The sequence below is a fragment of the Acromyrmex echinatior genome, chromosome 11 (genome assembly GCF_024713525.1).
Source record: "Acromyrmex echinatior isolate Ae372 chromosome 11, ASM2471352v2, whole genome shotgun sequence".
NCBI lineage: Eukaryota > Metazoa > Arthropoda > Insecta > Hymenoptera > Formicidae > Acromyrmex > Acromyrmex echinatior.
Window position 1 is genome coordinate 5,262,478 of NC_141862.1, and position 26,956 is coordinate 5,289,433.

Below are 26,956 nucleotides of genomic sequence, written 5' to 3' on the forward strand. Positions count from 1 at the left end.
TCTATAAATAATTTTATTGTGAAAAATATTACGTCGGCCAGAGATCGAATCAGGATCTCTTATATTCTGTGTGGATCTACTTTTATTTTTAAACGAGCAATCAGTTTGCAGTGTACACAGTTTCCGCGCGTTTAGTTATTACTCATTCAATTAAAACGGTATGGTGCTTAGTGGCGAGCACTCAGTCTTCGTTTGAGTACTTAGCAAATACTTAACGACAAGGTGTCCATTTGCCGCGATTCATCTCCTATCACACTTCATTTCTCGAGAAAACGGTTTCATCGAAGCTGATTACACGCACACAGTTACATGCATTTGATGAATATACACATATATATATATATATATATATATATATATATATATATATGTATGTATATGTATGTATATGTATATTCATCAAATGGTAACAGTAACGATTTTACTAGTTACTTTCATCGTTACTTTATTTCTAATTACGTAAAAGTTTAGTCGTAACTATAGCCGTAGAAAACAGAGATGAAACATTAACGATCTGATTGGCTGTCTAAATCACGACGCCTTTTTTTCATTGTATTCACAGTTTACACGTATTGACTAATTCAGATATAATCTTTTCAGTACATTTAATTTCTTAAAATAAAATTTTTTTATGTCATATCTCACAAATTAAATATATGTATATAATGCAGATTGCAAACAATATTATTTTTTTATTATAATATATAATTTTATTCTTAGAGTATTCATGAGTTATTCGTATCGCGTTTCTTTTCTTCGAAATGCACTTGGCTAATTTTTTCTACCCTTTCTTTCTTTTTAAATATACAACTTCATGAATGTTTTTTTAAAGATGTTAAAATAAGAATCTATTCGTAATTTTTGTATATTTGCAAAAAATATGGAAATTAATCCACACATAAATGACCCATTATGCACAGTAAAAGAAAATTGTATATGTATTAAGTGTTAAACGTATAATTTAAAGATATCTTATTACAAGTAATACAAAAATTAAATTTATTTAAGTATAAAAATTACAAAAAATGCAGTATACATTATGTGATATGACAGCATCTATTTCATTCATGAAAATAACGCACAATGTTAACTATGGGCATATATTTTTTGAGCCCCATTCCTCTAATAAAAAATAGAATTTTCATATCATTTTTACATTTATCGAAAAAATCTACATATAATATTCTATTAGTGTTAAAAAAAAAATAACGAAAAAGTAACGATTCGTTATATTTTGAATAACGATAACGGTAACGAGTTACTTTTGCAAATCAGTAATAAGTAACGAGAACGAGTTATTTTTTTAGGCAAAAGAACGGTAACGGTAACGAGTTATTTTTATGAGGTAACGTTGCCCTGAATCATAATACGCTTTACATTTTATACGTTATATGCACATATATCATTTCTTTATATATATATATATATATATATATATATATATATATATATGTATATATATATATAATGTATTATAACAATTTGATGTTTCTATATTTTTTATATACGTATAAATATAATAAAAATATATTAATTCTTTTAGAAGAAATATACATGTAGAGTAATGTACATAATAATTAAATACTTTTTTACATTTATATAAATAAATATAATAAAACTATATATAGATATTTTAAAGGAAATGTAAATATACGCGCGCGCGCACGTGTGTGTGTGTGTGTGTGTGTGTGTGTGTGTGTGTGTGTGTGTGTATAGTAATGTATAACAATTAGATACTTTTTATATTTTTCTGTACATATCAATTAAGAGATCAATTAAGAGACACGATAGTGGCTCGCGCCAAATGGGCGCGCAGTGCGAGACCACCCCATGTCTTTTACGCGAGTCAGCGAGTTGCGAACATTCGAAATTATCGGTTTTTTAATAAAGGCTGGATCGATCGAGTTCTGAATATGAGCTCAATCGACAGCTTGGGTCCGAATTACATAACAGGTGTTTATTTTACCTCTACATGTCTTACGAATACTATTTCATTTGTGGGTTTTTGTCATACGACAAATGTGTGCAGAACAGAGAGGTTCTCTCTATCCATTAGCCAATCAACAGACTTGAAAAATTTGTCGTAAGACAAAAACGCATAAATGAAATATCACCCTACAAATGGAGATGTCGTGATGCGAAATCCGAAATGTCAAAATTATATGTAAGATACGTCATCGCTTCAAAAAGTCATCTCCTTTTCATATTTTCAACGGTAGATCGAAATGAATTCGAAATGGCACTCGTATATTGCTCTCATATATTTAAAAAATTTATTTATATATAATATAATTTTATTAGCATTATATTATATGTCGACATTTTACCGTATAGTTACTTTAATACTTTAATAAGTTACTTTTAAATTAAAAGTATATAAAAATATAAAACGGGCCGCTTGACCATTTGAAATGTGAACGTCATTGTGTACATATTCATGCTGTTATCAAATTTGATGTTGAGATAGAGGGAGGAGGGGAGGGGGAAAGGGAGAGAAAGAGGGAAAGAGAGAAACAATGGACGAGAATGACGATTCAATGACGACGAAATAACTACGTCGTTATCGTTGGACATCAACGATGGCAATGACGACGACGATACCGGACAACAATAATGATGCCGGGCAACGATGACGTCGCCGAGCGACGACGACGATGATGACGACGACGACGACGCCGGGCGAAGACGACGACGATTTTGATATATTGAATACTTTGATATAATAAATACGCACACGTATGAAGAGATAAATTATTAATCATATAAGATGTTTATTTAAACATTTAACACTACAAAATGTGTGATATCTCAACAAAGTTACCTTTTTAAAAATAGATAAAAAAAGACGTCAAATGTGTGCGTATACTTCCCATAAATCCGTACAAAACTGTTACATAAACTAAAAAAAAAACCGTTACATAAATAATATTTAAGTGATAATATTGTTAATTTTTTATTATAAATTATACTCCTCAGTACGTAGCATGTATTAAAAAAGAAACTGAAATTTTTTCGCCAAGTTTTTTTACATAAAAAATTTTGTTTTTATTTTAATGAAATTTTCTCATTTTGTGATGTTTCGTTTTTAATTTTTTGAGATTAAATGTATTTCATTACAAATATAAAAGATTCTTGAATAGAAAGATACGCATCACTTTTTCTCGTTAATTAAATATTATATGTTGCAATAAAATATATATTCTTTTTGGCAATTGGCACAATTTAAAGATTTTATTTCAGTTTCTTTTTTTAATACATGCATACATACTACTAAGGGGTATAATTTATAATAAAAAATTAACAATATTACCACTTGAATTATATTATTTATGTAAGTTTTTTTTTAGTTTATGTAACAATTTTGTATGGGTTTACGTGACATGCACACATACTTGGAACCTTTTTTTTATCTATTATGTATATACACAAATATAATAAAATTATGTGAAAAAAAGCCTTTAACAATCAAGCTGGATTTTAAGTGCTTAAATAATATTAAATTTATACGTATACTACCTATGTAATTATCTAAATTGCGCGCCAAATTAATTTTTCAGTCTTGAAACGCAAACCCGATTGAACTACAGTAATAACATCACAAATTAATATTCAGCATCAAATTATTAAATTGCTAGGCAATTTAATTTGTTATGTTACTACTAGTAGTTCAATCCAGTTTGCATTTTAAGACCGAAAAATCAATTCGACGCAATTTAAATGACTACATTAGTAGTATATAAATTTACATAGTATTATTTAATGGCTTTCTTTTCCTTCTTGTTGTGTTTTCATATTTACGGTTCTTTTGTTTAAAATAAAATAATAATATTTTTTTTAAAGGAAATATGAATATACATGCTTGATAAAGTATAACAAGAGAACATTAGATACTTTTTAAATCTTTTTGTATACGTATTTAAAGTATTACAAGTTGTTATTTTGGAAAGTACACATCATAGCGAAAATTGCATTAGATAAAAGTTATATGATCTGAAAAATAATAGTAAAGATAAAATTTCGAAGGAAATCGATTTTTTAAATATCGCATAAAGATCATTGTTATTTTTTTAAATAGAATTGTATAATTTTTTTTATATATAATATAATTTCTCTATAATATAATTTCTTTACTGGACCTATAATATAATTTCTCAATTATTCTGGATATAATAATAAATGATAAAAAAATATAAATAAGACTCTTCAAATAAATTAAAGAACAAATACGTAGATATAGGAGAATATATCAATGTGAGCCGACACCAGTGTTTCGTATGTAATCCAATGTATATATTCAAGATGTGTTACAGACGTTTTAACCCTCGTATTGGGTCATCTTCAGTGTATAATACAAATTTTAGAGTCAATCTCTCTCGATGATATCAATCAACCGCTCAGTCGACAGACATTGTTATATCTATTGTCATTAATTGCAATCTTCAAATGTCGTCTGTTATATTTCAGAATATACAAACAGGACATGTTCAAAAAGTCACACAAAAATGAAATAAAAGATTCATAAAAGTATATTCTGGATATAAAAGTATTAAAATAGAGATGTTGAAAAATTAAAATTACAAGATATTTTATACTGTATTTTGGCACATTTTGACATAAAATATGAAGTATATTATAAATTTTTTTATACATGTGTCTTATTGTTAGTATTTTTAAACAGCGGAATAATGAAATAAATTAATTGGTGTAAAAAAACTACATAGTTGCTTTTCAAAAAGGATATATAATATCATGTTGCAAATTGCATACTTTTTTTTTTTAGAAATAATTATGTGTTTTCTCAATTGATTCATCTCATTATTCTCTGTACATAAAAATTCAGTTCGTTTCAAATTACAGCAGCCATCAATACGCGAAGCACATAAATAATACGTCTCTCAAGCTATTCAGAAGCGTTCTCGAAGTACCGCTACGTTCGTAAAGAAAATACGAAGCAGTACTCGAACATCACTCGAATCGCAGCGCTTTTTGATGAACCTCAATAGGACACTCCGTCTGCCGGCTGACGGCGATTGTCGAATAAAGTGTGTCGTAAAGAAACGTTCCTCCGCGACTATTAAGAGGGCAATTGCGGGGATGGAGAGTAAACTGAACAATGTCGCTACTAATTTCAGCCAATTGCGGCCGCACATGTCTCGTATACGATGTCCGTTCTCGCGCGCGTGTACGATTCGAAGCGAAATGCGTGTGCGTGCGCTCGATTACGAGACGAGTGAATTACGCTCGTAAAACGTGCTCGCAACGCGATAATTATTACGAAGGGAGTTGCAACTTCGACGAAGAAAGGTATACGTCATCGACCTTGCGACGTGTTTCGATAGCGTAGCGACCGCAGTAAACAATAATACTACTAATTAAAATGGCCAATTACGTCGTTAACTGCATCCGCGTTCTTCTAACGTTGGCAGCTCAAATGCGGTCGCCATCGAAAGAATGGTCGGAATATATTTCTTCTCTAACGAGGAGAAGAGGCATTGGCAACGAGAAACGGTCGGAAATTAAGATAATGTGGAAACACCTAGTGGATATAAATAAACGATATGTCCAAATTCTTTTAAATCGATTATTTAACTCTCCCAACTCAGACAACAAAAGTCTAAAATTAAGATATAAGTATTTATTGCTCTTATTTTAAGATCGTCTAAGTAATATCTTAAAATGTTATAAGTAGGTATGGTTCTGTGATTAACTTATGACATTTTAAAACTGTACTTAAGACCCCACTATGAATACCTAAGACATTTTATAAGACATTTTCTAAACTTTTAGTACACATGATTAGATGTTTGTAAACTGCGCGTTCCTTTTCTTTAAAACTAGGAGCACTTAGTTAAATATGTCTTCTATCCTTCTCTTTTTTTTTTAACTTAATAAATTAAATTATATAAATTAAATTATTAATTCAAGTATACAAAATCAAATATACAAAAATTATAAGTAATTCTTATATGTACTTTAACATCTTCAGAAAGTATCTGTAAGATTGTGCATTTAAAAAGTTGTATATAAATGTTGCGACTAATTATTTAATGTTCCTATTATTTAAAAAAATATATATATATACAGGATATGAATGATCTAATCGTGTGTACTAAGGATTATATAACTTTACAAATACTTTCAGAAAACCTTAAAATATATGTAAAACTTACTTAATAATTTTATTTATATGAAAGTGATGAAAATGAACTAGGGAATAATCCATTGTATATAATAAAAGATCGGAAAATCATTGTGTACAAAAAGTTAACATCTTCGAGGAAAAAGACGTCTGATAAGCTTTCTACAATAAGTCATTAATCACTCATATCATTAGTAGTAAGTAAGAATTATAAGTCATAAATCTTAACTTGTATTTAGAATAAATCGTATTAGATCATTGTATCACAATATTTCAGCCAATCTGAAGGATGACAATTCTCAGGACAAGATATTAGGGTCGCCTCATGAGATATCTTTCTTTAAATGTAATGCTTGTGATTTATTTAATTTGTAACCTGAATTTCTGCCTTCATGTCAAATTTATGGAAATACATTTAAGTTTTATCGCCAAAAGTTAGCAGTCGATAATAGCTATACTTTGTTGTATGTGAAATTTTTTATCCAAAGTGCCGATTTTGATCATTTAAAAAAAAGGTTCCTAATATGAGAGACAAAGGTTTTCTTGTATGAGGTGGTATCTCATAACAGGAAACTGAGGAAATAATAAAACTTTTTATATACCTTTTTATTATATTACGTACAAGTAGGAATAAAGAATTTAAATATTATACATAATAATTATACAATTTTTGAATGTGTGTATGTATGTGTGAGTAATCTTAACAATAGAATCGTCATTTTTAACATTTCGTTCGATAATATGCTTTGAGATATTAAATTAGATATCACGTGTTTTCCTGTGAATACGATCTTACTTGATTCCTGCATGCAGACTTTATTATTTATTACCAACCAATATTTATTCTTATATAATAAAACAAGATTTGAAGACTCTAATAACCGCAATAAAATTTGACAACATTCAATTTCACAAATTTTTTTTTCCAACGACTATACGCATGATCTAATAATGAATTTCTTACTAAACAAGTTTCACACTAAGAGTAAAAAATGATAGAACATATGTTTATTAGTTTAGCAGAAACTTCGCTTTCTCATATTAAGAACCTATCTCATAATAGATACAATTAGTCGATCATAACGTAATCTAAGTTTTAAATGATAAGAAATTGAATTTCCATGTAGTCACTGATTGCTGATTTATTATTGCTATATAACACACTATTGATTCGCTTATAACTCGCGCTTGACTTTTATCTATTTTTATTAACAACTTTATTGTAAAAAGCCAATAAAATGTCTTTACACTCCTCCGACAATATGAATTTTAAATCTTCTATTAGCAATAGAGGAACATTTCGAGAAACAGAATAAACTTTTTATCATTTCGGATTATATAAAAATCGGAAAAAATTCTAATATATTTGTCAAAGCTGTAATACGTTTTCACTGAAGTCGAATTGTATTGTATTTATTTTTTATAAATTTGAATTTATCTATCAAAATTTACAATAAAAAATATCGTGATATCTTTAAAGACCTCAGTTGCCGATGAAAAGTTAAAGGCATCTTTGCAAGGACCTATAAAAGACGTCTAATATCTCCATTTCTACCAATGTAAATTATTTACAACTATGAAAAGTAAATTGAAACGAGATTAAAGTCAATCTACATTGGCGGAAAGTCTAAAAGATGTTTGTCTTGTAAGATGTTTTGTGTCTCAACTCAATTCTGAGACATTTGACATTGTTTGATAAGTCTCAAAGTAATCACATATATCTGACAAAATCAACGTGATCGTTACATGAACATATCGTGTAACACGTGATAGTTTTGTGTACTCGCATAGGTATTCATTTCGCCCATGGTAGCATGGGAGTAGCTTTAATATATACGCTTATCGCGCCGGTAGTGAATATGCATATGCGATAAAGCCAGCCCCGACGTTTAAGATTACCCAAACTGATTGCGAGAGTGCGCACTGCGTGGGTGCACTAATAAATGCGTCGCACGCGTGTGTGTACGCGGAAAGGAGCGTTACTCGCGTGAGCAAGATACTTGGTACCTACACGTACAACGTGCATGTATGAGTCACTTGACCACAACGCTTGACGATGAAGCGACGTCTCTCTGCTTCGCCGAGAGAAGAACTCGCGCTGGTTACTGGTCATTTGACCTCCCGACCCGCCCACATCTCGTAAAACGGTCCAGCCGTCTTCCCACAACCGCTCTTGAATTTTCGAGTAATTCGTGTTAATCAGCCTTCCCTTCTCCTCGCATCCCCCTTGAAGAAGACTACCTATACTTCGCGGTGTTAACTATACCGAATGAGAATTTTAATATAAACTCTAATTGATATTCGCTCCGAAATTTCCTTAACTGATATTCGCCGGTCCAGTGTACTTTAAATTAATGTATTGTATTTTATCTTTGGCTGAAAGTTAATGTAAGGGAATGATTTTTTTTTCATTTTGAAGATTGAAATTCGAGAATAATTTGAAGATCAGATTATGTAACTTAAATTTATGTAAGATTGTGAACAAATTTATTGAGAACAATTGTTCTCAACGTAATTGAAAAAGATGATCGGGTTTATTGGAACATCAATTAGGGTTAATGTCTTCAGGAACGTGCTGTGTACGAAATCAATCATATACACAGCTTTGTATCTTGCTCGATAAATTTATATCTTCTTATATTTTCTTTATGTTCAATATTATTCAATGTGTTTAGATCAACAAAATAGACGAATAAATATAGCGACACGAATAGCTAGCTAGAAAGATCTGTGCTTTTAAAAACTGTGCAATGTTCTCTGCATAAATTTCTTTAAAAAAAAGAAAGGTTTTTAACAGAACGATTAATATTATTATGCTTGAGAATTAATTACACAATAGTTTTGATACGATATACTTAAAAATATAATAATATAAAATATAAAAATATAAAAATCCCACGATAAGCGTAATATGAAAATCTCGGTAAAGTAACAAAAAGAATGGAGAAAAAAACATTTGTAAGAAGAAACGTTCTTCTGTCAAACCTGTCACTTGTCAAAAAAAAAAAATAGTAACTGCTATTACCTTTTTAAGCATTAAACATGTTTATGTTTAATCCGAATATAAAACAAGATTTGAAAGAAATTACTAATTGCGGAGTAATAATTGAGCATGTAATTGCATGCAACGTGTTGTTTTTAAATTTCATACCGCAGTTCTTTCCTCGGTTGTACGGTGCTAATTAAAGGTACGACGAGCGATCGATTTTCATGAATAAACGAACAATCAAAATTAAATGCAAGCAATTAACAGCAACTCGTATCGCAGTTTTGTTCTACGCGCCGTATGTTCATGTAAATTTTTTTATTCAGTCGATTTATATTTGTTTTTAAATAAGTTGAACATTAAACCAAATAATGTGCACAATAACACACAAAATATTTAATAAATTTCATATTTGTTTTTAAATTAATTCAACATTAAACCAAATAATATACACGATAAACAACGCATAAAATATTTAATAAATCCAATTCATGTGCGAAATAAAGCTACTAATTTAAACAACGATTCTTAACGCTGGAAGAATGACAAGTCTTAGGACTTGTCAACAGGGTCAATTGTCTTATTATAAAAGAATGAGAACTCGAATTACGAGCGCAGAAAATTCGCTGCTATTTCAACTCTCACGCAAATAAATAGTTTCCATTGAAACGAATTGTTTCAAAACCCGAACAAAGCGAGAGAGAGAGAGAGAGAGAGAGAGAGAGAGAGAGAGAGAAAAAGCCCGATTAACTCGCAGCGGTTGCTGCACCTGCTGTTAACATCCCGCAAGAAATTTTCCAAAATTGAACGTTTTACCTTGCCATAGGTAGAGTGCAATGCAACGTGGCATGCCCCGGAGGGTTTTCATAAATCGCGATGTGCACATAAGTCCCTTTAACTAGAAATGTATCCCGCGAACTCTCGATTCCATGTAATAGCATCTATATCCTCTGGAGAAAGAGAGAGAAAGGAAAGAGTGAGAAGAGAGGAAGAAGTGGGAGAGAAAGAGAATGAGGAGGGGGAGGGGAGAGAGAGAGAGAGAGAGCAATTGAGTACAAATATGTCGAGTTAGTTACTCCCCGACCAACGCGGACTACAAAAAAGAATCGCGAGTAAAACACGTATCGATGTGTGGACGTGCGGCGGACGTACAAATAAACACCTCCACTTTTGGCGCCAAATTTATCGCGCGTGCTTAATTAGCGGGCAAATAACACGATTAACGCGGCGCGACGGTGTGTCGCGTTCGTCGTTGCGACTCGCGCGAATCGGGAAGCTCGTGTATACAGTGTGTACACTGTACACCAGCTTACGATCCGGAAACTGTTGCTCGTGACAGCCAGAAAGCGCAGCAGCCGGTGTTCCCGCGAAACTGGAGAAAAACGAAAGGCACAAAGCGTAAACAATAACGGTGTCTAATACACCGGTTATTGCGTCGTGTTATTTATTTTCGACGTACCTATCGAATATTGACGGCATCGAGAAAATGTGAATTTCAGAATTACCTATATTGGAATTATTATTAAAGAATTACGTGCGTAACGTCGTGTAAAACATACTTTTACTCTTAATTCTTTTATACGTACATATATCGATTTACCGTACGGGAAGAAGGAATACATCCTTATCTTTTCTCCGGCTGTTATTCTTTAAGATATGGTCTTTGTGAAAATTTGGTATAACGCTTTCAATGTGAGCTATATGCTAAGACGTAAAAGACAGATACAATTTTCACCGTTACTTACGAAGAGCGAGGGAAACTAGAGACGATGAATCGTCGAAACTTTTTATTCGCCGCGGCGAATAGTGTAAAGCGCGTGGAATGGAATGAAACTCGAAGTATCGGCTTTGCATTTGATCAACCGTGCAATGAATAAGGAAAACTTGGCCGCGTTCGATGCATCGGAAGCTGTTGCGCCCATAAGCCTGAATTGTAAGCTCGCACAGCTGCGGGCGAGAAGGCGCACATACCGAGAAATAATATCGCATGGCAAAATAAATGGATTTCAAATCATAAATTATTCATAATAAATCACTGACGCCGCCTTCGGTTTTCCATATAATATTTAGAAAAACGCGACGTATTGTACAAAACGATAAATACGCGGGATGGAATGAAAGCTCGATTTTCATAAAATTTATTTAAACAATGTAAAAAGATATGTATACAGAATGTCCCGCAACTTTTGTGTAAATAGAGCGGACTAAATTGTGAGGTGAAAAGTCTTGTACCATTTTGCAATTTTCGCAATAGTTAATAAGATATTAATTACTAAAAATCGCTGAATATTGGCTTTCAATAATTTTTTACTCAAATACTATCAATTTTACAGAGAAACAGCAAGAGACAAAAATTGCTTATTTTTTTCTTATAAAGTTCTGAGAATTTTTTTTAAAATTTTTCAGAATTTTGTAACATATTTTACTGTATGTTGGTAAAAATAGTTGCCAATAAGAAAATGCAGTACTAAAAAGTTGATAAAAAATTCTGAAAATTTTGCAATAACGTGAATCCGTATCTGGATTCATGTTATTACAAAAACTCCCTATTATCTCGTTAAACATTATGAAAATTGCAAAATGGTAGAGGATTTTTCGACTCAGTTTAGTCCGTTTTATCTACACAAAAACGTTTGGTAAAAAATTGCGGGACACCCTGTATATATATATATATGAAATTATACGCGTTTGTTAAGTAAAATGAAATATTGCTCTTTGTGTTTATTTGTATTAAAAACATTTAAACATGTAAAATATCAGTAGTAAATGGCAATTCAAAATGGCAGTCCAAAACAAATAAAATATTTATTAAAAATATGAAACAATATACGTCTTAAGACATACCGTCCGTTTGTTGAAATCTAATACATAAAACTATAATAAATATATTATAACAGTGAAATAATTTATCTTGAATAATCAATGTGAAGATAAAACCGAAGAGAAAAGAGGGAGGGAGGGAGGGGGAGAGGGGGAAGGAGAGAGAGAGAGAGAGAAATAAAATTAGATCCTTGCCGGAATACGGCGTGGAATAAAATTCAAAGTATCGGCTTTGCATTTGATCAGCGGCGCGACGAATAAGGAAGCCCCGTGTCCTAGTCCTATTCGAACCCACGACGAGGCAAATCAATCCGCGAACTTCAAAGGAATCCCGCCACTCTGATCCTTCGGGATTCCCTGATACGCGTGGGAGACCTTTAATCAGAATATGCGAGTCGACGGCCCTCGACAGTACGTCGACCTCGAAATGGGCTCGCTCGCTATTGTCTTGTAAGCCGGTTGGTCCGTTCGTCTTGTCGCGTGGCATGTTAATTAAATCGCTAATTATTAAACTAATTGCCGGTTTAATTGGCTCGCGAAAGAGAAACACTGCGTGTTCGCAAACAGAAGAGCAGAGACTCCGAGGAAAAGGACTGTGGACCGCTTGATTGTGCGCCGTGATATACCATACCTTCAGAACACGCGAGTGTCAGCCAACGGACTCAACGCAATCTGAATTAGCCGATGTTGGTTCAGCAGTCGATCGTTTCATTCCGGATTGTATCCTATCTGCAACATAGACAATTAGTCTCAATTTAACGACCGTATTGTATGACTGTTTTAATTTACACGTGGTAAATTAGTGGTTTTAGGAAATAGTGTACATCGTCTATCACGATAAATGACGCAGTCTGTATGCTAAATTTGATCATGTCGTGTCAGTTTACTTGTTTGTCCTTAACGTTTCGCGCATTCGCGAACCCTTACAGAAATTGAATACCTAGAAAATAATAATTATTTATTAAGCACTGAACGACATTCCTTTATCTGCAATCATATTTTTTTCTGTCTATAATTTTTGTCTAATCTAAGTTCTTTTACTGTTCTACTTTCAAAAAAAAATTTAGGATTACTCATTTCAGTACTTCAACATTTCTAAATCGTCTTTTAATTTAAATATTAAAATCTTTATATAATAAAAATTGAAATTGGAGTAAAAGTGAGGATACATAAAAGGATCCTGCACTAATTATATGGAAAGAAGGATTTCGGTCAAATTGATTGAAACTATGATGTTTTGTAACTTATGAGATGTTGATCAAAAGTTTCCATAGACATCAATCATAAAAAATCGATACGTGTGCTGTAATATTATTTGCCACTTTAGGTTTAATCGTATTCAAAAAAAAAAAACGTTTATTTGCAATACACATAAGTTAATTTCTTTAACTGTATAAGTACTTATTATTATTATATTAAATATAATATAATTAAACACTTATATAATCATATAAGCATTATATATCATACAAGCGTTTGAGACATATCATATAAGTATTCATCATGAGCGTTTTATATCTTGTTGTGTGCGGAAGAGGAGTAACATGAATATATATGTATATCTGTGTCGATTGATAGCTATTCCATATTAGTACATTCGACATTATTATGTATGAACATATATATGATTATACATATATAAACACCTATACAGTTAAAGAACAAAGTGTGTATTTTAGATTAAAATATTTTTTAGTCTGATTGAAATTCAAAGAAGTAACTTTTAAATGATGCTACTGTAATATTTGTCCATTTTTTATATCTTTATGGAGATTTTTGATCAGCTTTGATCTCATAAGTTACAAAATATCAGAGTTTCAGCAAATAACTGACATTTTTTTCTGTATGATCAGTGCAAGATTTGAAAGTGAACTTGTGCTTGTGCAAAACAAGACCTAAATTACAGACAGAGAGTCAATACTCAAAATACGTAATAGATCAACATTTTTCAGTCTTAAATTGAACAGTATTAAATTAGATTTTTGTAAGAGCATTCGACACACCGTTCAATACATATGTTTTCAGAATGTAAAGCACGTCGGGAACATTCGTATCTCAATACTATACAATATAAAATACCTTACTCAATGCGAGGCGAGTACTTCGTATCAGAGGCACGCGCGAAAAAGAAGCAGAGAATCGTGGTTTCGTCCTGTGAAGTTTGCATTTCCAAATCGTACCCTTGGCCTGACCGAGCGTCCTGCAGACTAACAGGATAGGATCAACGCGGTCCGCTCTATTGTATTCCTGGTTAACTACTGCTTACATAAAACCTTGAAAAGCCAACGAATTATTTAAAAAGTACTCGTTATTCCGCAAGGCGAATGGTCAAACCACTGCAAAACTACTTGTTAGCTAGACGGGAACTTTCGACCGAAAGAAAAAACGCTGTGCTCACGTGGAGAAACTTCTTGGAACCTTCGAACACTCACGTAAATTAATGAAAACTATTAGAGAGTATAAAGAGTGTAAAAATGGATAAATATAAAACATTGCTCAATATAAAACTTCCAATTTAACGAATATTGGTTTTGTGGTCCGGCTTGTTTAATAGAAAAATATGTAACTATGTCCGAAGCGATGTAAAACATCGCTGCACCGTAAAATTGAGTGTTATCAAAATAGGATACTCAAAATAAATCAATAAATGTCATGTGACTATGTAACTACTAGCTCTGTGTATGTTAACGTACGTGAGAAGAAAGAAAATAACTATTCAACAATTTTATTCTTCTAATTGTTCTTCGATATTTTGCCAACACCGCGTCGTTACGACAACTATGTCTTTACATAAACGGGTTTACAAATTTCAAACGAAATAGTCCTCCATATTTTAGGCAATATTTATGTCTTCTATATTTTACGCACTTTATGATAGCAAAACTGTTTTATAGTTTCAATATCAAAATAAATGAATATAATATACCGACACATGGGGCACAAATAATAAATAATATATTAGCAATCCATAACGGAATAGTGACATGATATAGCGGATAACTTAGTAATAAATTTTGAAGGAGGTCACAAGAGAAAATAACTCGAAACATGTATCTATTTCTTTGCGAGTCTTCGCTCAACAAAAATAATATAATAGTATAAATATTTCAAAATGTTTGGTAACATTTCAAAATTTTACTTATTAATTCAAAATGATTGTGAATTTGACGTTAAACGGACAACAAGTGCTAAAAATAAAATCGCAGAGAAAATTACTTTTTCAAATAAATATATACGTATCACTTTGTGATAAAATATAATAAAAATACTTTTCAGTTATTTTCTCTTGGAAAATAACGCTTATTGTTATCAAAGTTTCGATTACGTAGGATGATTACGCTGTTATTATATGTGTATTATTTAATGCAATAAAATTTATTTACAATTTTTTTGTAAATTGTATATATTATCGATAGAAGAACGAATACGAATGAATTTTTGCATTCTGAAAAGGTTTGCACGATAATAATTGGCTCTCACGATCACTTTAAATTTCAGGCCGCTTTGGAGTACTCAATTGCGTTCGGTTGATCGAATATTTTTAATTACCGCTGTATTTGTTCCGATCGCCCTGTGGATGCACGCTAAATAAATTAATGCGCGCATGTCAACTATCGCGAAGCCATTTCCCGCTGAGATTTCCATTGCGCGGTCGAAATTTTCCACAAATAACGATATTTTCCGAGACCTTTCAAGAGTCGAGATTTCAACGTTAGAGCAATTTTTTATAATTGCCAGCCAATTAAATTATTCGAATTCTGTTCTGAATTGTACCATCGTACGTAAGTGAGTTAAAGTCTTGAATCTGTTTCAATATGAGAACATATTGAAAAATAAATGAGAAAATTTTATTACCAGTACTTTATTTTAATATTAATCTAATTATTATATTCTATTAGCAAAATTTATTTCTTTTTAGTAATAAATACATTTGTTTCAATTAGCATTATTTAAAAATTTAAATTATAACAATGTTTAACATATTGCTCCTTTAATTCAAAAGTGACATAACTCAAAAAATTAAATTTTATAGAAAAGGAGAAAATACTTTTTCAACTTGAAAGAAAATTACTGTTTAATCAAATAATATTAATAAAAAGAATATTCTTAAAAATTACTTAAAAATTTTCATACACAAATATATATAAACATACATAATATTCGTAAATATAAGTTAATATGTAATTATACATGAAATATGTTCATATATGTCCATATATTCTTTTTTTTATAAAATTACTGTTTAGTATATAGAAACAGGGTTGGGCAATATTTGAAAGATATGTATTTAAAATACATAAATATTTAAATACATTTTTGTATTTTGTATTTCGTATTTGAATACTTTTTTGAGAGTATTTTGCATTTAAATACTTGCATTTAAATATTTTGCATTAAAAATTTTTTTTAGTATTTTGTATTTTAAATTTGTAAATACTAAATATATTTAAATTATGTAAAAATTTTTTTAAAATATAGCACCATTGTTGACTCAATTTAAAGTGTATTCATTTCACGCATGATATGCATAATTCATCATTTATTCTTGTTTACATTTGGTGAATTGATGAACAACAACCTCTATAAGCGTTATGTCTCAGCTAGGAGTGGACAGTATTTCAAATATTTAAATACATTTTTATTTTATTGAGAGTATTTTGTATTTGAATACTTTTTTGGTTAATATTATTTATGATAAAAATAATAATAATGTGAGAAAACAAAAATAATTACAAGAATAATTTTCGCTTAATTGTTTCTTTTAGAAAAAAAATTTTGGGAGAAGTATAAACAAAATTGCTTATATATAATTATGTATAATTTTATTTATAATTATATATGAGCAATCCTTTTACATTTCTTTAAACTTGATTTTTTCTAAAATAAACCATACAAAAATTATCCTTTTAACCCTTTGAGGGGCACATTTTTCTTTTAAACAAATTGTTGAAATCATAGGTCATTTATGGATTTTTGGGGACGCTAATTACGATTCTGGTGTCAGAATTACAAAATAAATAAATAATGAATAGACTTATAAAAGTTCAATTTTTCAAAATTTTCAAAATTTTTTTGGGAAAAACTAGCAAGCAGAAAATTCTGAAAAATATATTATATTATAGTTTCAGATATGAAGTACATGCATAAAAATTTTCAGAGCTCTAGCACTTCACATTTAAGAATAGCTGAATTTATTCTGAAAAAAATGAGTTTTTTTACATTAATATTTTTTATAACAAAATTGCAAATAAATAAATTAACGTAATTTTTCATGAAAGTTGCATAACTTAGATCCCTAAGAGTCTAAAAAGAACTCATATGCGCAAAATAGATCAGAAATATGGAAAAAACTAAGAACAAAAAGATGGGACGTGCCTCAAAGGGTTAATTATACAGTAATTTTACAAAAGAAAGAATGATATATGGACATTCCATAATTATATATGTTCATAAAAGTTTATACATATTTATAAATGTTTATGTATGTTTATATATATGTATATATATATATATTTTTTTTTCATGAAAAATTTTTTACCGAATAATAACTTAAAAATCATATTTCTTGAGTATTCACTTTTAAATAAGGAAACAATAGTATTAGGTGCGCAACTAAGTTCTCGCTGTTATTTTGATGCATTTTCATCAAAATAACAGCGAGAACTTAGTTGCGCACCTAATATAATATATAAAACGTACTATTTATGTTATTAGTATATATTTTAACATACAAAATAACAAAAACCATTTGTGCTTTTTGTCGTCTAGGTGTCGGGCTAGAGATACGAAAGCTGGACGTACCCAGTATTGCCGATCCAAGGTGGGAGACGATATCACTCAAATGTGAGTATGACCTCGGCGGCAAAGAACTGTATTCGGTAACGTGGAACAAAGATGGCCAGGAGATCTTCAGATTCATGCCGGGATCAGCGACGCCTAAGCGACCTCAAAATATCAGCGGACTATATATTGACCTCAATCGAAGTGACCACAGACAAGTGACACTTTTGGGCCCATCCATTGGTAAAGGTAACATCAATTTACAAGCAAGAATTATAAGTTACATCTATTACTATATGTTTCTCATGTAAAAGATGAATCTTTTATGTGCATGGAAAGAATAATTTTGCTGAAATATCTAGAAATTTAGATAGATGCAGTAGATCTAAATAATTTTATTATATCAAAATTATGTAGGGAACTCAAGAATAATGAGTAATGCTGCAAAAAGTTTTGACAATCTATTTGCAAATAATTTGAGTGTAATTATTCTACGTAATTATTTTTATAATTCAACCAAATTATTTTCAATTCTGTCTCTAACTAAATTTTTAGACAGATATTGATACTTCATCAGCAAAATCATTCCATATACTATTAAAATCATTTTTGTAGAAGGGTATAATTTTAATATGCAGATTATTAGAGGTAAAGTAAATTTAATTAAAATAAATTTAATGATTTAATCAGACATTTAATATAAGTTTAATTTTGTCTTTAAAACAATCAATTCCCATTTTGTCATTGTTTATTCAGATATGTTCATGAAATAAAAGAAATGTCTTTCTCTCTTTTTAAGCTTATATTTATAATGTCTTTTCTCTAACTTAATATTGCAGGTAAAGTCGACTTGGCGGGGTCTTATGGCTGCGAGGTGTCATCCGAAGCGCCGAGTTTTGAGACAGATTATAGAGAGGCAAACATGAGCGTGGCTGTACCTCCTCAAAGTTCTCCGATACTCGAGGGAATGCGACCTTCTTACGAAATCGGCGAGATCCTCCAAGCGGAGTGCACGTCAGGGTTAAGTTACCCCCCGGCAGTTTTAACGTTCATCTTGAACGGTAAAGAGGTGAGTCGATGATATTCCTGAGTGCGAAAGTTAGGATTACGCCACTTAAAGACTATGTGTTACATCTAAAACAATATCAAAAATATATAAATTTCATAGATTGTTCTATTATTACGTTTGAATATCTATGTAACGTTTGAGAATGATTCTCTTATTAGTGTAAAAGTTATTTAATTTTTTGTCTTCTTAAAATCACGTAATACTTATTTGTAATACTTATTTGCAAATTTGATGAGGAAATAACGTTGAAAATTAAATCAAATGTTATATTAGATTATATACTGGATCCACTTAAAAATCATTGATCTAAAACTGCAGACAAGGATATTTTGCTACATAAAACCATTAAAAGCCAAATTATTGTTTTTTTTGCAGTTGGTTTCAAAGTATATTTACGAGTTAATAAAATTTTTTTAATGATATTGGCGGATATTAGATTATTTTGACTGATTTTTTGGCTGTTACTTTTAGAGAAAAACTACTATTATATAGTCAAAACACTCTTAAATTTTCGAAAGATCACATAAGTTTTAAAAAGCAATCAGATCAAACTTTCATAATTCTCCACTTCGTATACGAGACATATTTTCAAATTTTCGCTTGATTTTTAAATTATTTTATTAGATCATTTATTACATAAAGAAGAGCTTTTCATTTATCTAAAGCAATTGTCAATCAAACAACGCAAATTTTCAGTTTCCAGCGTCCTCCTCCGCTTCTGACTTAACAAACTTATTGAAATATTTTTGTTAAAATTGATCAAAGGAATATTTACCTTCGAAATATTATCTAACTACTTTAGGGCATATCCCTGTAGCGTCGGCAAACGCGAAACGAGCGAAAATTTCGTAATTAATCGCGCAACGTAATCCAAAGCTCGCTTCCGCGGGCTGTTGAGCGGGCATGGTAAACTAGGAACCACATAACTCCCATTATTCAATGCTACGCTGCGCACGTCATTCGCGAGGAGGTACTACTCGGTTTATTCAACGACAATTTGTCAAGCGAGGCCAGTTCGCGTGGGCATTTTTATTTCGCTCACTGACTGGTCGCACATTCAAGTCTCAATAAATACAATCCTATGAGCCACAAATTAATTTCTCGAGAATAAACTCGCGGGACAAAAATATGCTACTCGTACAATGAAAATCGTAACTCAAACAAAATTGATGTAACAAATGACGTTTTTTTATATATTATTTTTTTCAAGAGACTCGACAATTAAAATAATCTGTTACACTTCTTTCTTTAACAAGTAACTGGACTGGCAGGCAATCTGTTATGATTGATTATATTATACAAGTAAAGAAACATCTGGAGTTTTAATATTTTACTTTATTCATTGAAGAGAAAAACGTGTCTATTACATATGTATGTATTATAGACATTGGAACTGGAAAAAAGAGAGTATAAACGTAAACTTAGAAGAAAAATTATGCGGTGTTATTACGAGTTATTTCCGTGTCTTAAAACATTAAATGCCAATGTTTCGTGAATATTGGTAATTTGTTTCATCAGCGAGAAACAATCTAATAATACAGAGCGCCTATCATAGAACAAGTCGGGATGGATTCCAATCGACATTATTCAATTATTCCCTAGATTTCTATTGTGTTTTCTAAGAAATAATTCCAATCGGAATTCATTCCAACATGTTCCATAACAGGTACCCAAACCTAGTAAAACCAAGAAACATTAGATTAACATTTTGAAATATTGATTTTATGTGAAAATCATTAACTTTTTTATCTAATAAATCTTCTATAAATATAATTATAATATTACGTAATGATAGGATATTTTCGAATCTTAAAAAATATTTTAATAATAAATTCCGAATATTTCGTAAATATTCGGAATATTACTCAACAAAAATTGGAGACTTTCGAAAAGTATATGAAAGCTCGAAATTTCTACTTTTAAAATCGATAATTTATATTTCAATCTGACTGATCCTTTACATTTTTTTTCACCAAATTATTGAACATTGAAGCAAAAATGATTACTTTTACTTCAATGTTGAATATTCAGAAAAAAAATCATACAACGTTCAGTAAAAAAAAAATTGAAGATAAAGATTCATTCTTCCGATTGCTGTAAACCACATTTTTATGTAATTTACTTCACTATAGACCTTTGTCAAATTAGTACAAAATTTTCAGATTTAACGGATATCTATTTGTGTCCGTATAGCTACGTAAAAATTCAGTCAGATTGAAATATTAATCACCGATTTCAAGAGTAAAGATTTCGAACTTTCAAATGCTTTTTTGATTTTTTGTCTGCGATGATTTTTCACCGAGTTATGGTATTCTGAATATTGCGCCATTTTCAGTGTGTTCGAAAGTGTTCCTTATTTTTTGTTGAGTAGTACAGAACGTTGAAAGAATGTTGTTGAGGCATTGCAATGTTAAATATTGATGTGTGAATGTTTTTTCAACATTGAATCTTTGTTGATTTTCCTATATTGATTATTAATATTGCTACAACGTTGTTGTAGCAACAATATTGATCAAATTAATATTAAAGTCGCTCATCTGGGAACATGCAATATCGCCTATAGGTGTATGCTGGCAAAGTAATTTTCTCTCAAGATATTTAATTACATAAGATAAAATAAAAGGCGCAGTATTATGAAATTCTTCACCCATGTCTTAATGAAATGATTTTTAGAAAGTGACCCAAAGGTTTTAAAATGAAAGCAAATAAAATGAATTTTAAAAATATTTCGTTTAATTTTATATAAAAATTAATTCAGGGAATGTTTTTGGAAATTTATATAATTTGAATAAATGTTGAATCAATGTTCTTGAATTGTCTTGAATTCTCAATGTCTCGAATAATCTTGAATTGAACGTCTGCAAGATGTTTATTATTTTCACGAACATTTCTGCAATGTTTTTCAACATTTCTGAGATGTTGATTCAATATTGCATAATTTCATTATAAAACTTTTGTATAAAATATTTTTTTAATATCTTAAACAGTTTTTGAGATATAATTGAAAAAGTTAGAAATTTTTTTTCCTAGAAAGAGTGATTTAGGCATCAGTTTTCTGCACTTATATTTTCTAAATTTAGTGTAACCCTTATATGTATACAAAGTTTATTAAAATCATAAAATTTCATAAAATCAAAATTTAACACTTTATGAGATTTTCTTTGTAAGTGTACTTTGCTTAAAACTTTTTTAAATAAAAATTTATTACGAAATTTACGAAATGGTATGTTTCTGTATGGCCTGTAGAAACACTCAATAAGAAAATACCTTTCCTTTGAAATGATTAAGGAGATGCTGGAATGACCAAATTATCGACATTACAATCGTATAAAAATATTCGAATTAATTGAACGGAATCAAAAATCCTTTTACACGATTAAAGTAGACGCAAAATTAGGTAGTACAATAGACTTTATACTAAAATCAAAAGAAAGTTAAGTAAGTTTTTAACTTTTTTCAATTTTAATAGTCCATTATCTTTTAATCTTGCTACTTTAATCCTGTAAAAGGATTTCTTATTCAGTCAATTTGAAAATTTTTATACGACTGTAATGTCGATAACTTGGTTATTTCAGCATCCCTTTAAGGCACTCATATTATAAACTGGTTTATACAGGGTGTCCCATAATTTGACCAATTTTGTGTAGCTGTAGAATGAATTAAACTGAGTCGAAAATTCCTCTACTATTTTGCACTTTTTGCAGTAATTAACAAGATATTAATTACTAAAAATTGCCAAATATTGGTTTTGAATAATTTTTTATTCCAAAGAGTTCAAAATAAATATTATCAACTTTATAAAAAAACTGTAAGAAACAAAAATCATTTATTTTCTTCATAGAACTTCTTCAAAAGTTTTTCAGACTTTCTTAATACCGTATCTTCTCATGTTGGTAAAAATGCAACTAAAAAGTTGATAAAAAATTCTAAAAAAATTCTTAGATTTCTATGAAAAGAAAATAAATGATTTTTATCTCTTACGATTCTTCTGTTTATAGTATTTGCGTAAAAAATTATTCAAGACCAATATTTGGCAATTTTTAGTAATTAATATCTTGTTAATTATTGCGAAAATTGCAAAATGGTAGAGAACTTTTCGACAGTTTAGTTCGCTCTATCTACACAAAAGCGATTGGTCAAAACTTACGGGACACCCTGTATAACGATTCAAATAAAATGGAATTAAATACTCGATCTTAGTACAAAAAACAATCGAAATGAAGGAGGTTATAATGGAGGAGGATATAATAGTTTATTTTCAACACAATCCTGATGGTTATTCTGTATCAGATTGTTTAAATTGTTGAGTCTCTTAAAAATAATAGTAACGATTTTAAAACGTCGTTTGTTATATCAATTTTATTTGAGTTATGATTTATATTGTACACAAAAAGATTTTGTTAAGATATCTAAAAATTCACTAGATACAGATCTGAAAATAATTTTGTTGGACTATTAAAATAATTTTTAGAAAAATCTCAAGCATGATGAACAGTGCTACAATTAGTTTTAATATTCTAGCAATCAATTTGAACATCCTATATATTATTTTTAACTATTATTAATTATTTTGATGGTCCAACAAAATTACTTTCAGATCTATATATATATATGTATATATGTATATATCTAGCCAAATTTTTAGATATTTTACCAAAATTATTCTTTCTATGTATAAATGGTATATTTTCGTCAATTCTGTTGCGTCTATACAAGTTTATTCTTAAGAAACTAAGCAGCTCATAGTACTATATTTATTGATAATTTCAAGTTTCTCGTCCTGCTGAAATGAAGTGCAATGTTCACGAAATTATGGCGTTTAATGATGTATCAAGACATGAAGATAATTCGTAAACCGCGTAATTTCCTTGAAAAAAAAATTTCCGTAAAAATCTCAAAAGTAATATACCATATATATTTCAAGTAATTAAAGAGAGTCCAAAATAAAACCATAGACTAAAATACATAGAACAACTGCCTTCTGTAATGTACGTGAATTAATTAATAAATGAAAAAAAAAATATATGTACAGTCAAAGATCGAAATGAAATCTTTATTTGCAATCTTTCATAATTTTTCGTATTTCATATCTCATATTAGATATCTCGGTAACTCGTGGCTGCAACATAAATCCTATCACTATACCAATTATTTAAAATATAGACTTTACAAATTACATTTTGAACTCTTTAAACTCTGTGCCTGATTCTTAACAGGTAAACAGAGCCTTAACTAAAGACTTGCGAGGAATTGGCAACCTAGACGGAAAGCTGGTCTCTACGACGCGGTTGGGTCTAACAATGCGCTTGGAACGGCATCATTTTTCCGGTGGCAGTTTGAGTCTGACTTGCCAATCGACACTACCAGGAATCGCTAATGACCAGCCTCTCAGAACCATCGAGTTTGCCACTCTCGCCGCCAGCAACCAACGTCTCGCCCAAGAACCCCCTAAATCAGGCTCAAGGTCGAACATCGAGCTCTATCCGATTCTGACTTGCTGGACAATGACCGTGATTCACGTGATTCGTTACGACAGTCTCAGATTTCTGCGCGTTTAATGTCGGCGCGTGATACCGTTTCAAGTGCTAATTAGTGTATACGTTCTCTACGCATTCTCGCGATCAGGAAAAACGTCGCGCATCGTCATCGGCTTCTCTCTACATCTACATGTCAATCGAGAGCGATGCATACTTTAATGCGTCCCGAATTTTCGCGCAATCCATACACGTTTGCTCGCATCTGTACACAATGTTTAGAGCACCCCGTATATCATATGTAAGTCGGAGATAGCAATACAACTCTGCGTAAAATAGGTCGCAGCGGTGAGCGCATGATGATTGTACATAGTGTATACATTGTGAATTAGCATTACAACAAATTGTCGTGTATAATTAATCGGAAGGACTCTGCGGGGATGATGAAGGGAACACGATGAAAGTAACATGGAAATATATCGGAATTCACGGGGACGATTCTTCGAGGGAAAAATAACGCGGCTGAAACGTCGCGCATTCGAGAGAAATATATATATATATATATATCTATCATTTGTCAGACCAGAAATATAGTTTAAGAAGCATAAATGTATACGGGTCGTAATTTTAAGTACGACTCGACATCGACGTATGTAGTATAAGTATGTGGTTAATTCGACTATATTCTCCACATCCGATCTTCCTCAAGCCACGAGGCATACGAGAGTTCTATTGTGTGAAATGAGAGATACGACGCTTTTGTTCAGCAATTTTACACGATTCAAAATATCGTCGTTATCGAAGCGATGGCAGTAATAAAACGATGATTTAATCAACTTGGTTGGTATATTTCTCGCGAACCTTTTCCATGTAGCACAGAATCCTGCAGCAACATTGTTCGACGTTGCAATGTTATCACAATATTGCTCGAATAATCTCTGCTGTATGGGTCTTTGGTGTAACGATTTCATCGAACTCGCTAATTACGTCATATGTATAAATCAATGGATTGCGGATCGTTATCATACTAAAGAATAGTCGGCAGAAGCAACATGGCTATTCGAAGCTCTCGTGATTCGATGGCCAGCATTTGTATAACAGAGAACGGACCATCATAACTCGATATACGTAATTTGCGTAAGTAACAGAGATCGGTGAGATAAGAGCAGTTTAAAACATCAAAGAAGAAGCAAAGGGACGGAGTAAACAATAAATGGAGAAATTAGCGAGAGAAAGACTTTCTCGAGAAAACCATCGAAAGAGTAGGGCGGTCATATAAACCGTCTCGGATTCACCAAACGGATCTTCTCTCTCACCCCTTCGATCCGATCTATCGACACACCGACTCTGTGACTCTCCTTCCTCTCCTTGATTCGATTTCCAGATTAATTAAGGATCGCTGGTCTGAAAGGACGCCCTCGAGATCCTTTCAACGGGGTCGAGTATCTGTCCGTCCCGGGGGCGACGTAACGAGCGCCGATTCGAATCGGTTTCACGAGACACCGAGCCTGATAATGACATTTTCCGTCGGCTCAGGTAAGTCTATCTTACGACTCTATGCCTGGTTACTGATTACGAGCCCCTTCGACAAAATCTTCAATTCAGTCTCGCCACATGAGAGAAGGCTTTTAACGAACCGACGCCCTAACCTCTTAATCTCTTTCATCCTCGTTAGCTTGTGAGAGATATTGTGTCTTGTCCCGATATTTTTATAATAATGATCTATAAGATTGATTTTTCTACGAAGAAATTATACGAGTATGACTCTGGTATATTCTCGTTTCTATTCATTTTTACTTCATTCAAACTCGGATTAAATTTTTGTTAGAGACAGTATGATACGTTTAAATATGGTACAAATTGGCATTCAAAACGATTTTTATCTTATCGTTTTTATCTATCAAAATAACATTTTTTAAATTATTTTTATTCTTGCAAATCATTAGTGCCCTAATATGCAAATCCTCGATTTCCACGTTTTCATCATTTATGTAATATTCTTATAATTTAATAGTTTGCGGCAGGATATCTACGATTGATTCGAGATGACCTACATAAGGCTGCCGAGAGTGCTGAGGACAATAGTCAAATACCCAACTCACAGCTGAATTGTAGACGACGCGACGTTAGGAAGGCTTTAGGGCTCTCGAAGTCGAAGGTGGAGACTCACCCATTACCCACTCGCTATTACTCCCTCTCCACTTTGCTTTATCACCTCTTCCCTAACAGACACTAGACAGAGCGAGAGAGAGAGCGAAAGAGAGAGAGAGAGAGAGAGAAGGGGAGAGTGTGTATACGTGCAGTATGTAGTGTGTAGCTCTCATATATGAATATGTAGGTATGATAGCTACGTACTTGACGATGCGTGCGAGCGCGCGTGCAAATTCGTGCAGTTGTGTGTATATCCCGCAAGAGATGCCAGGAACTGATACGAAATCGATAGAACCCAGTTTCCGACGTGACGTGCCGACATTATATCATTCGCCCCAACAGCAGCATCAACTGGCGACAGGAACAACACTACACCAGCGATCTTCTAGGCGATTCGTGCGTCACTCGAGCTTTGACTATGGAGATAATATGTGCCTTCCACATCTCTCTCTCTCTCTCTCTCTCTCTCTCTCTCTCTCTCTCGATTTCTTCTTTCTCTCTCGAAAAGAAATAATATGGAAAGATCGACCCAATAT

The 26,956-nt window shown here is 31.5% G+C and overlaps 1 protein-coding gene across 1 annotated transcript in view; it reads left to right on the plus strand.

Annotated features, from left to right (window-relative positions):
• The window catches only part of LOC105147144 (uncharacterized), a 53,284-nt gene extending 28,179 nt beyond the window's left edge, over positions 1-25,105 (plus strand). Inside the window, exons 2-4 of the mRNA XM_011057958.2 lie at positions 17,715-17,975; positions 18,566-18,795; positions 24,012-25,105. Coding sequence (XP_011056260.1) covers positions 17,715-17,975; positions 18,566-18,795; positions 24,012-24,353 — 833 coding nt within the window. The 3' untranslated portion in view covers positions 24,354-25,105. The remainder of the gene's footprint in view (positions 1-17,714; positions 17,976-18,565; positions 18,796-24,011) is intronic.
• The last annotated feature ends 1,851 nt before the right edge of the window (positions 25,106-26,956 follow it).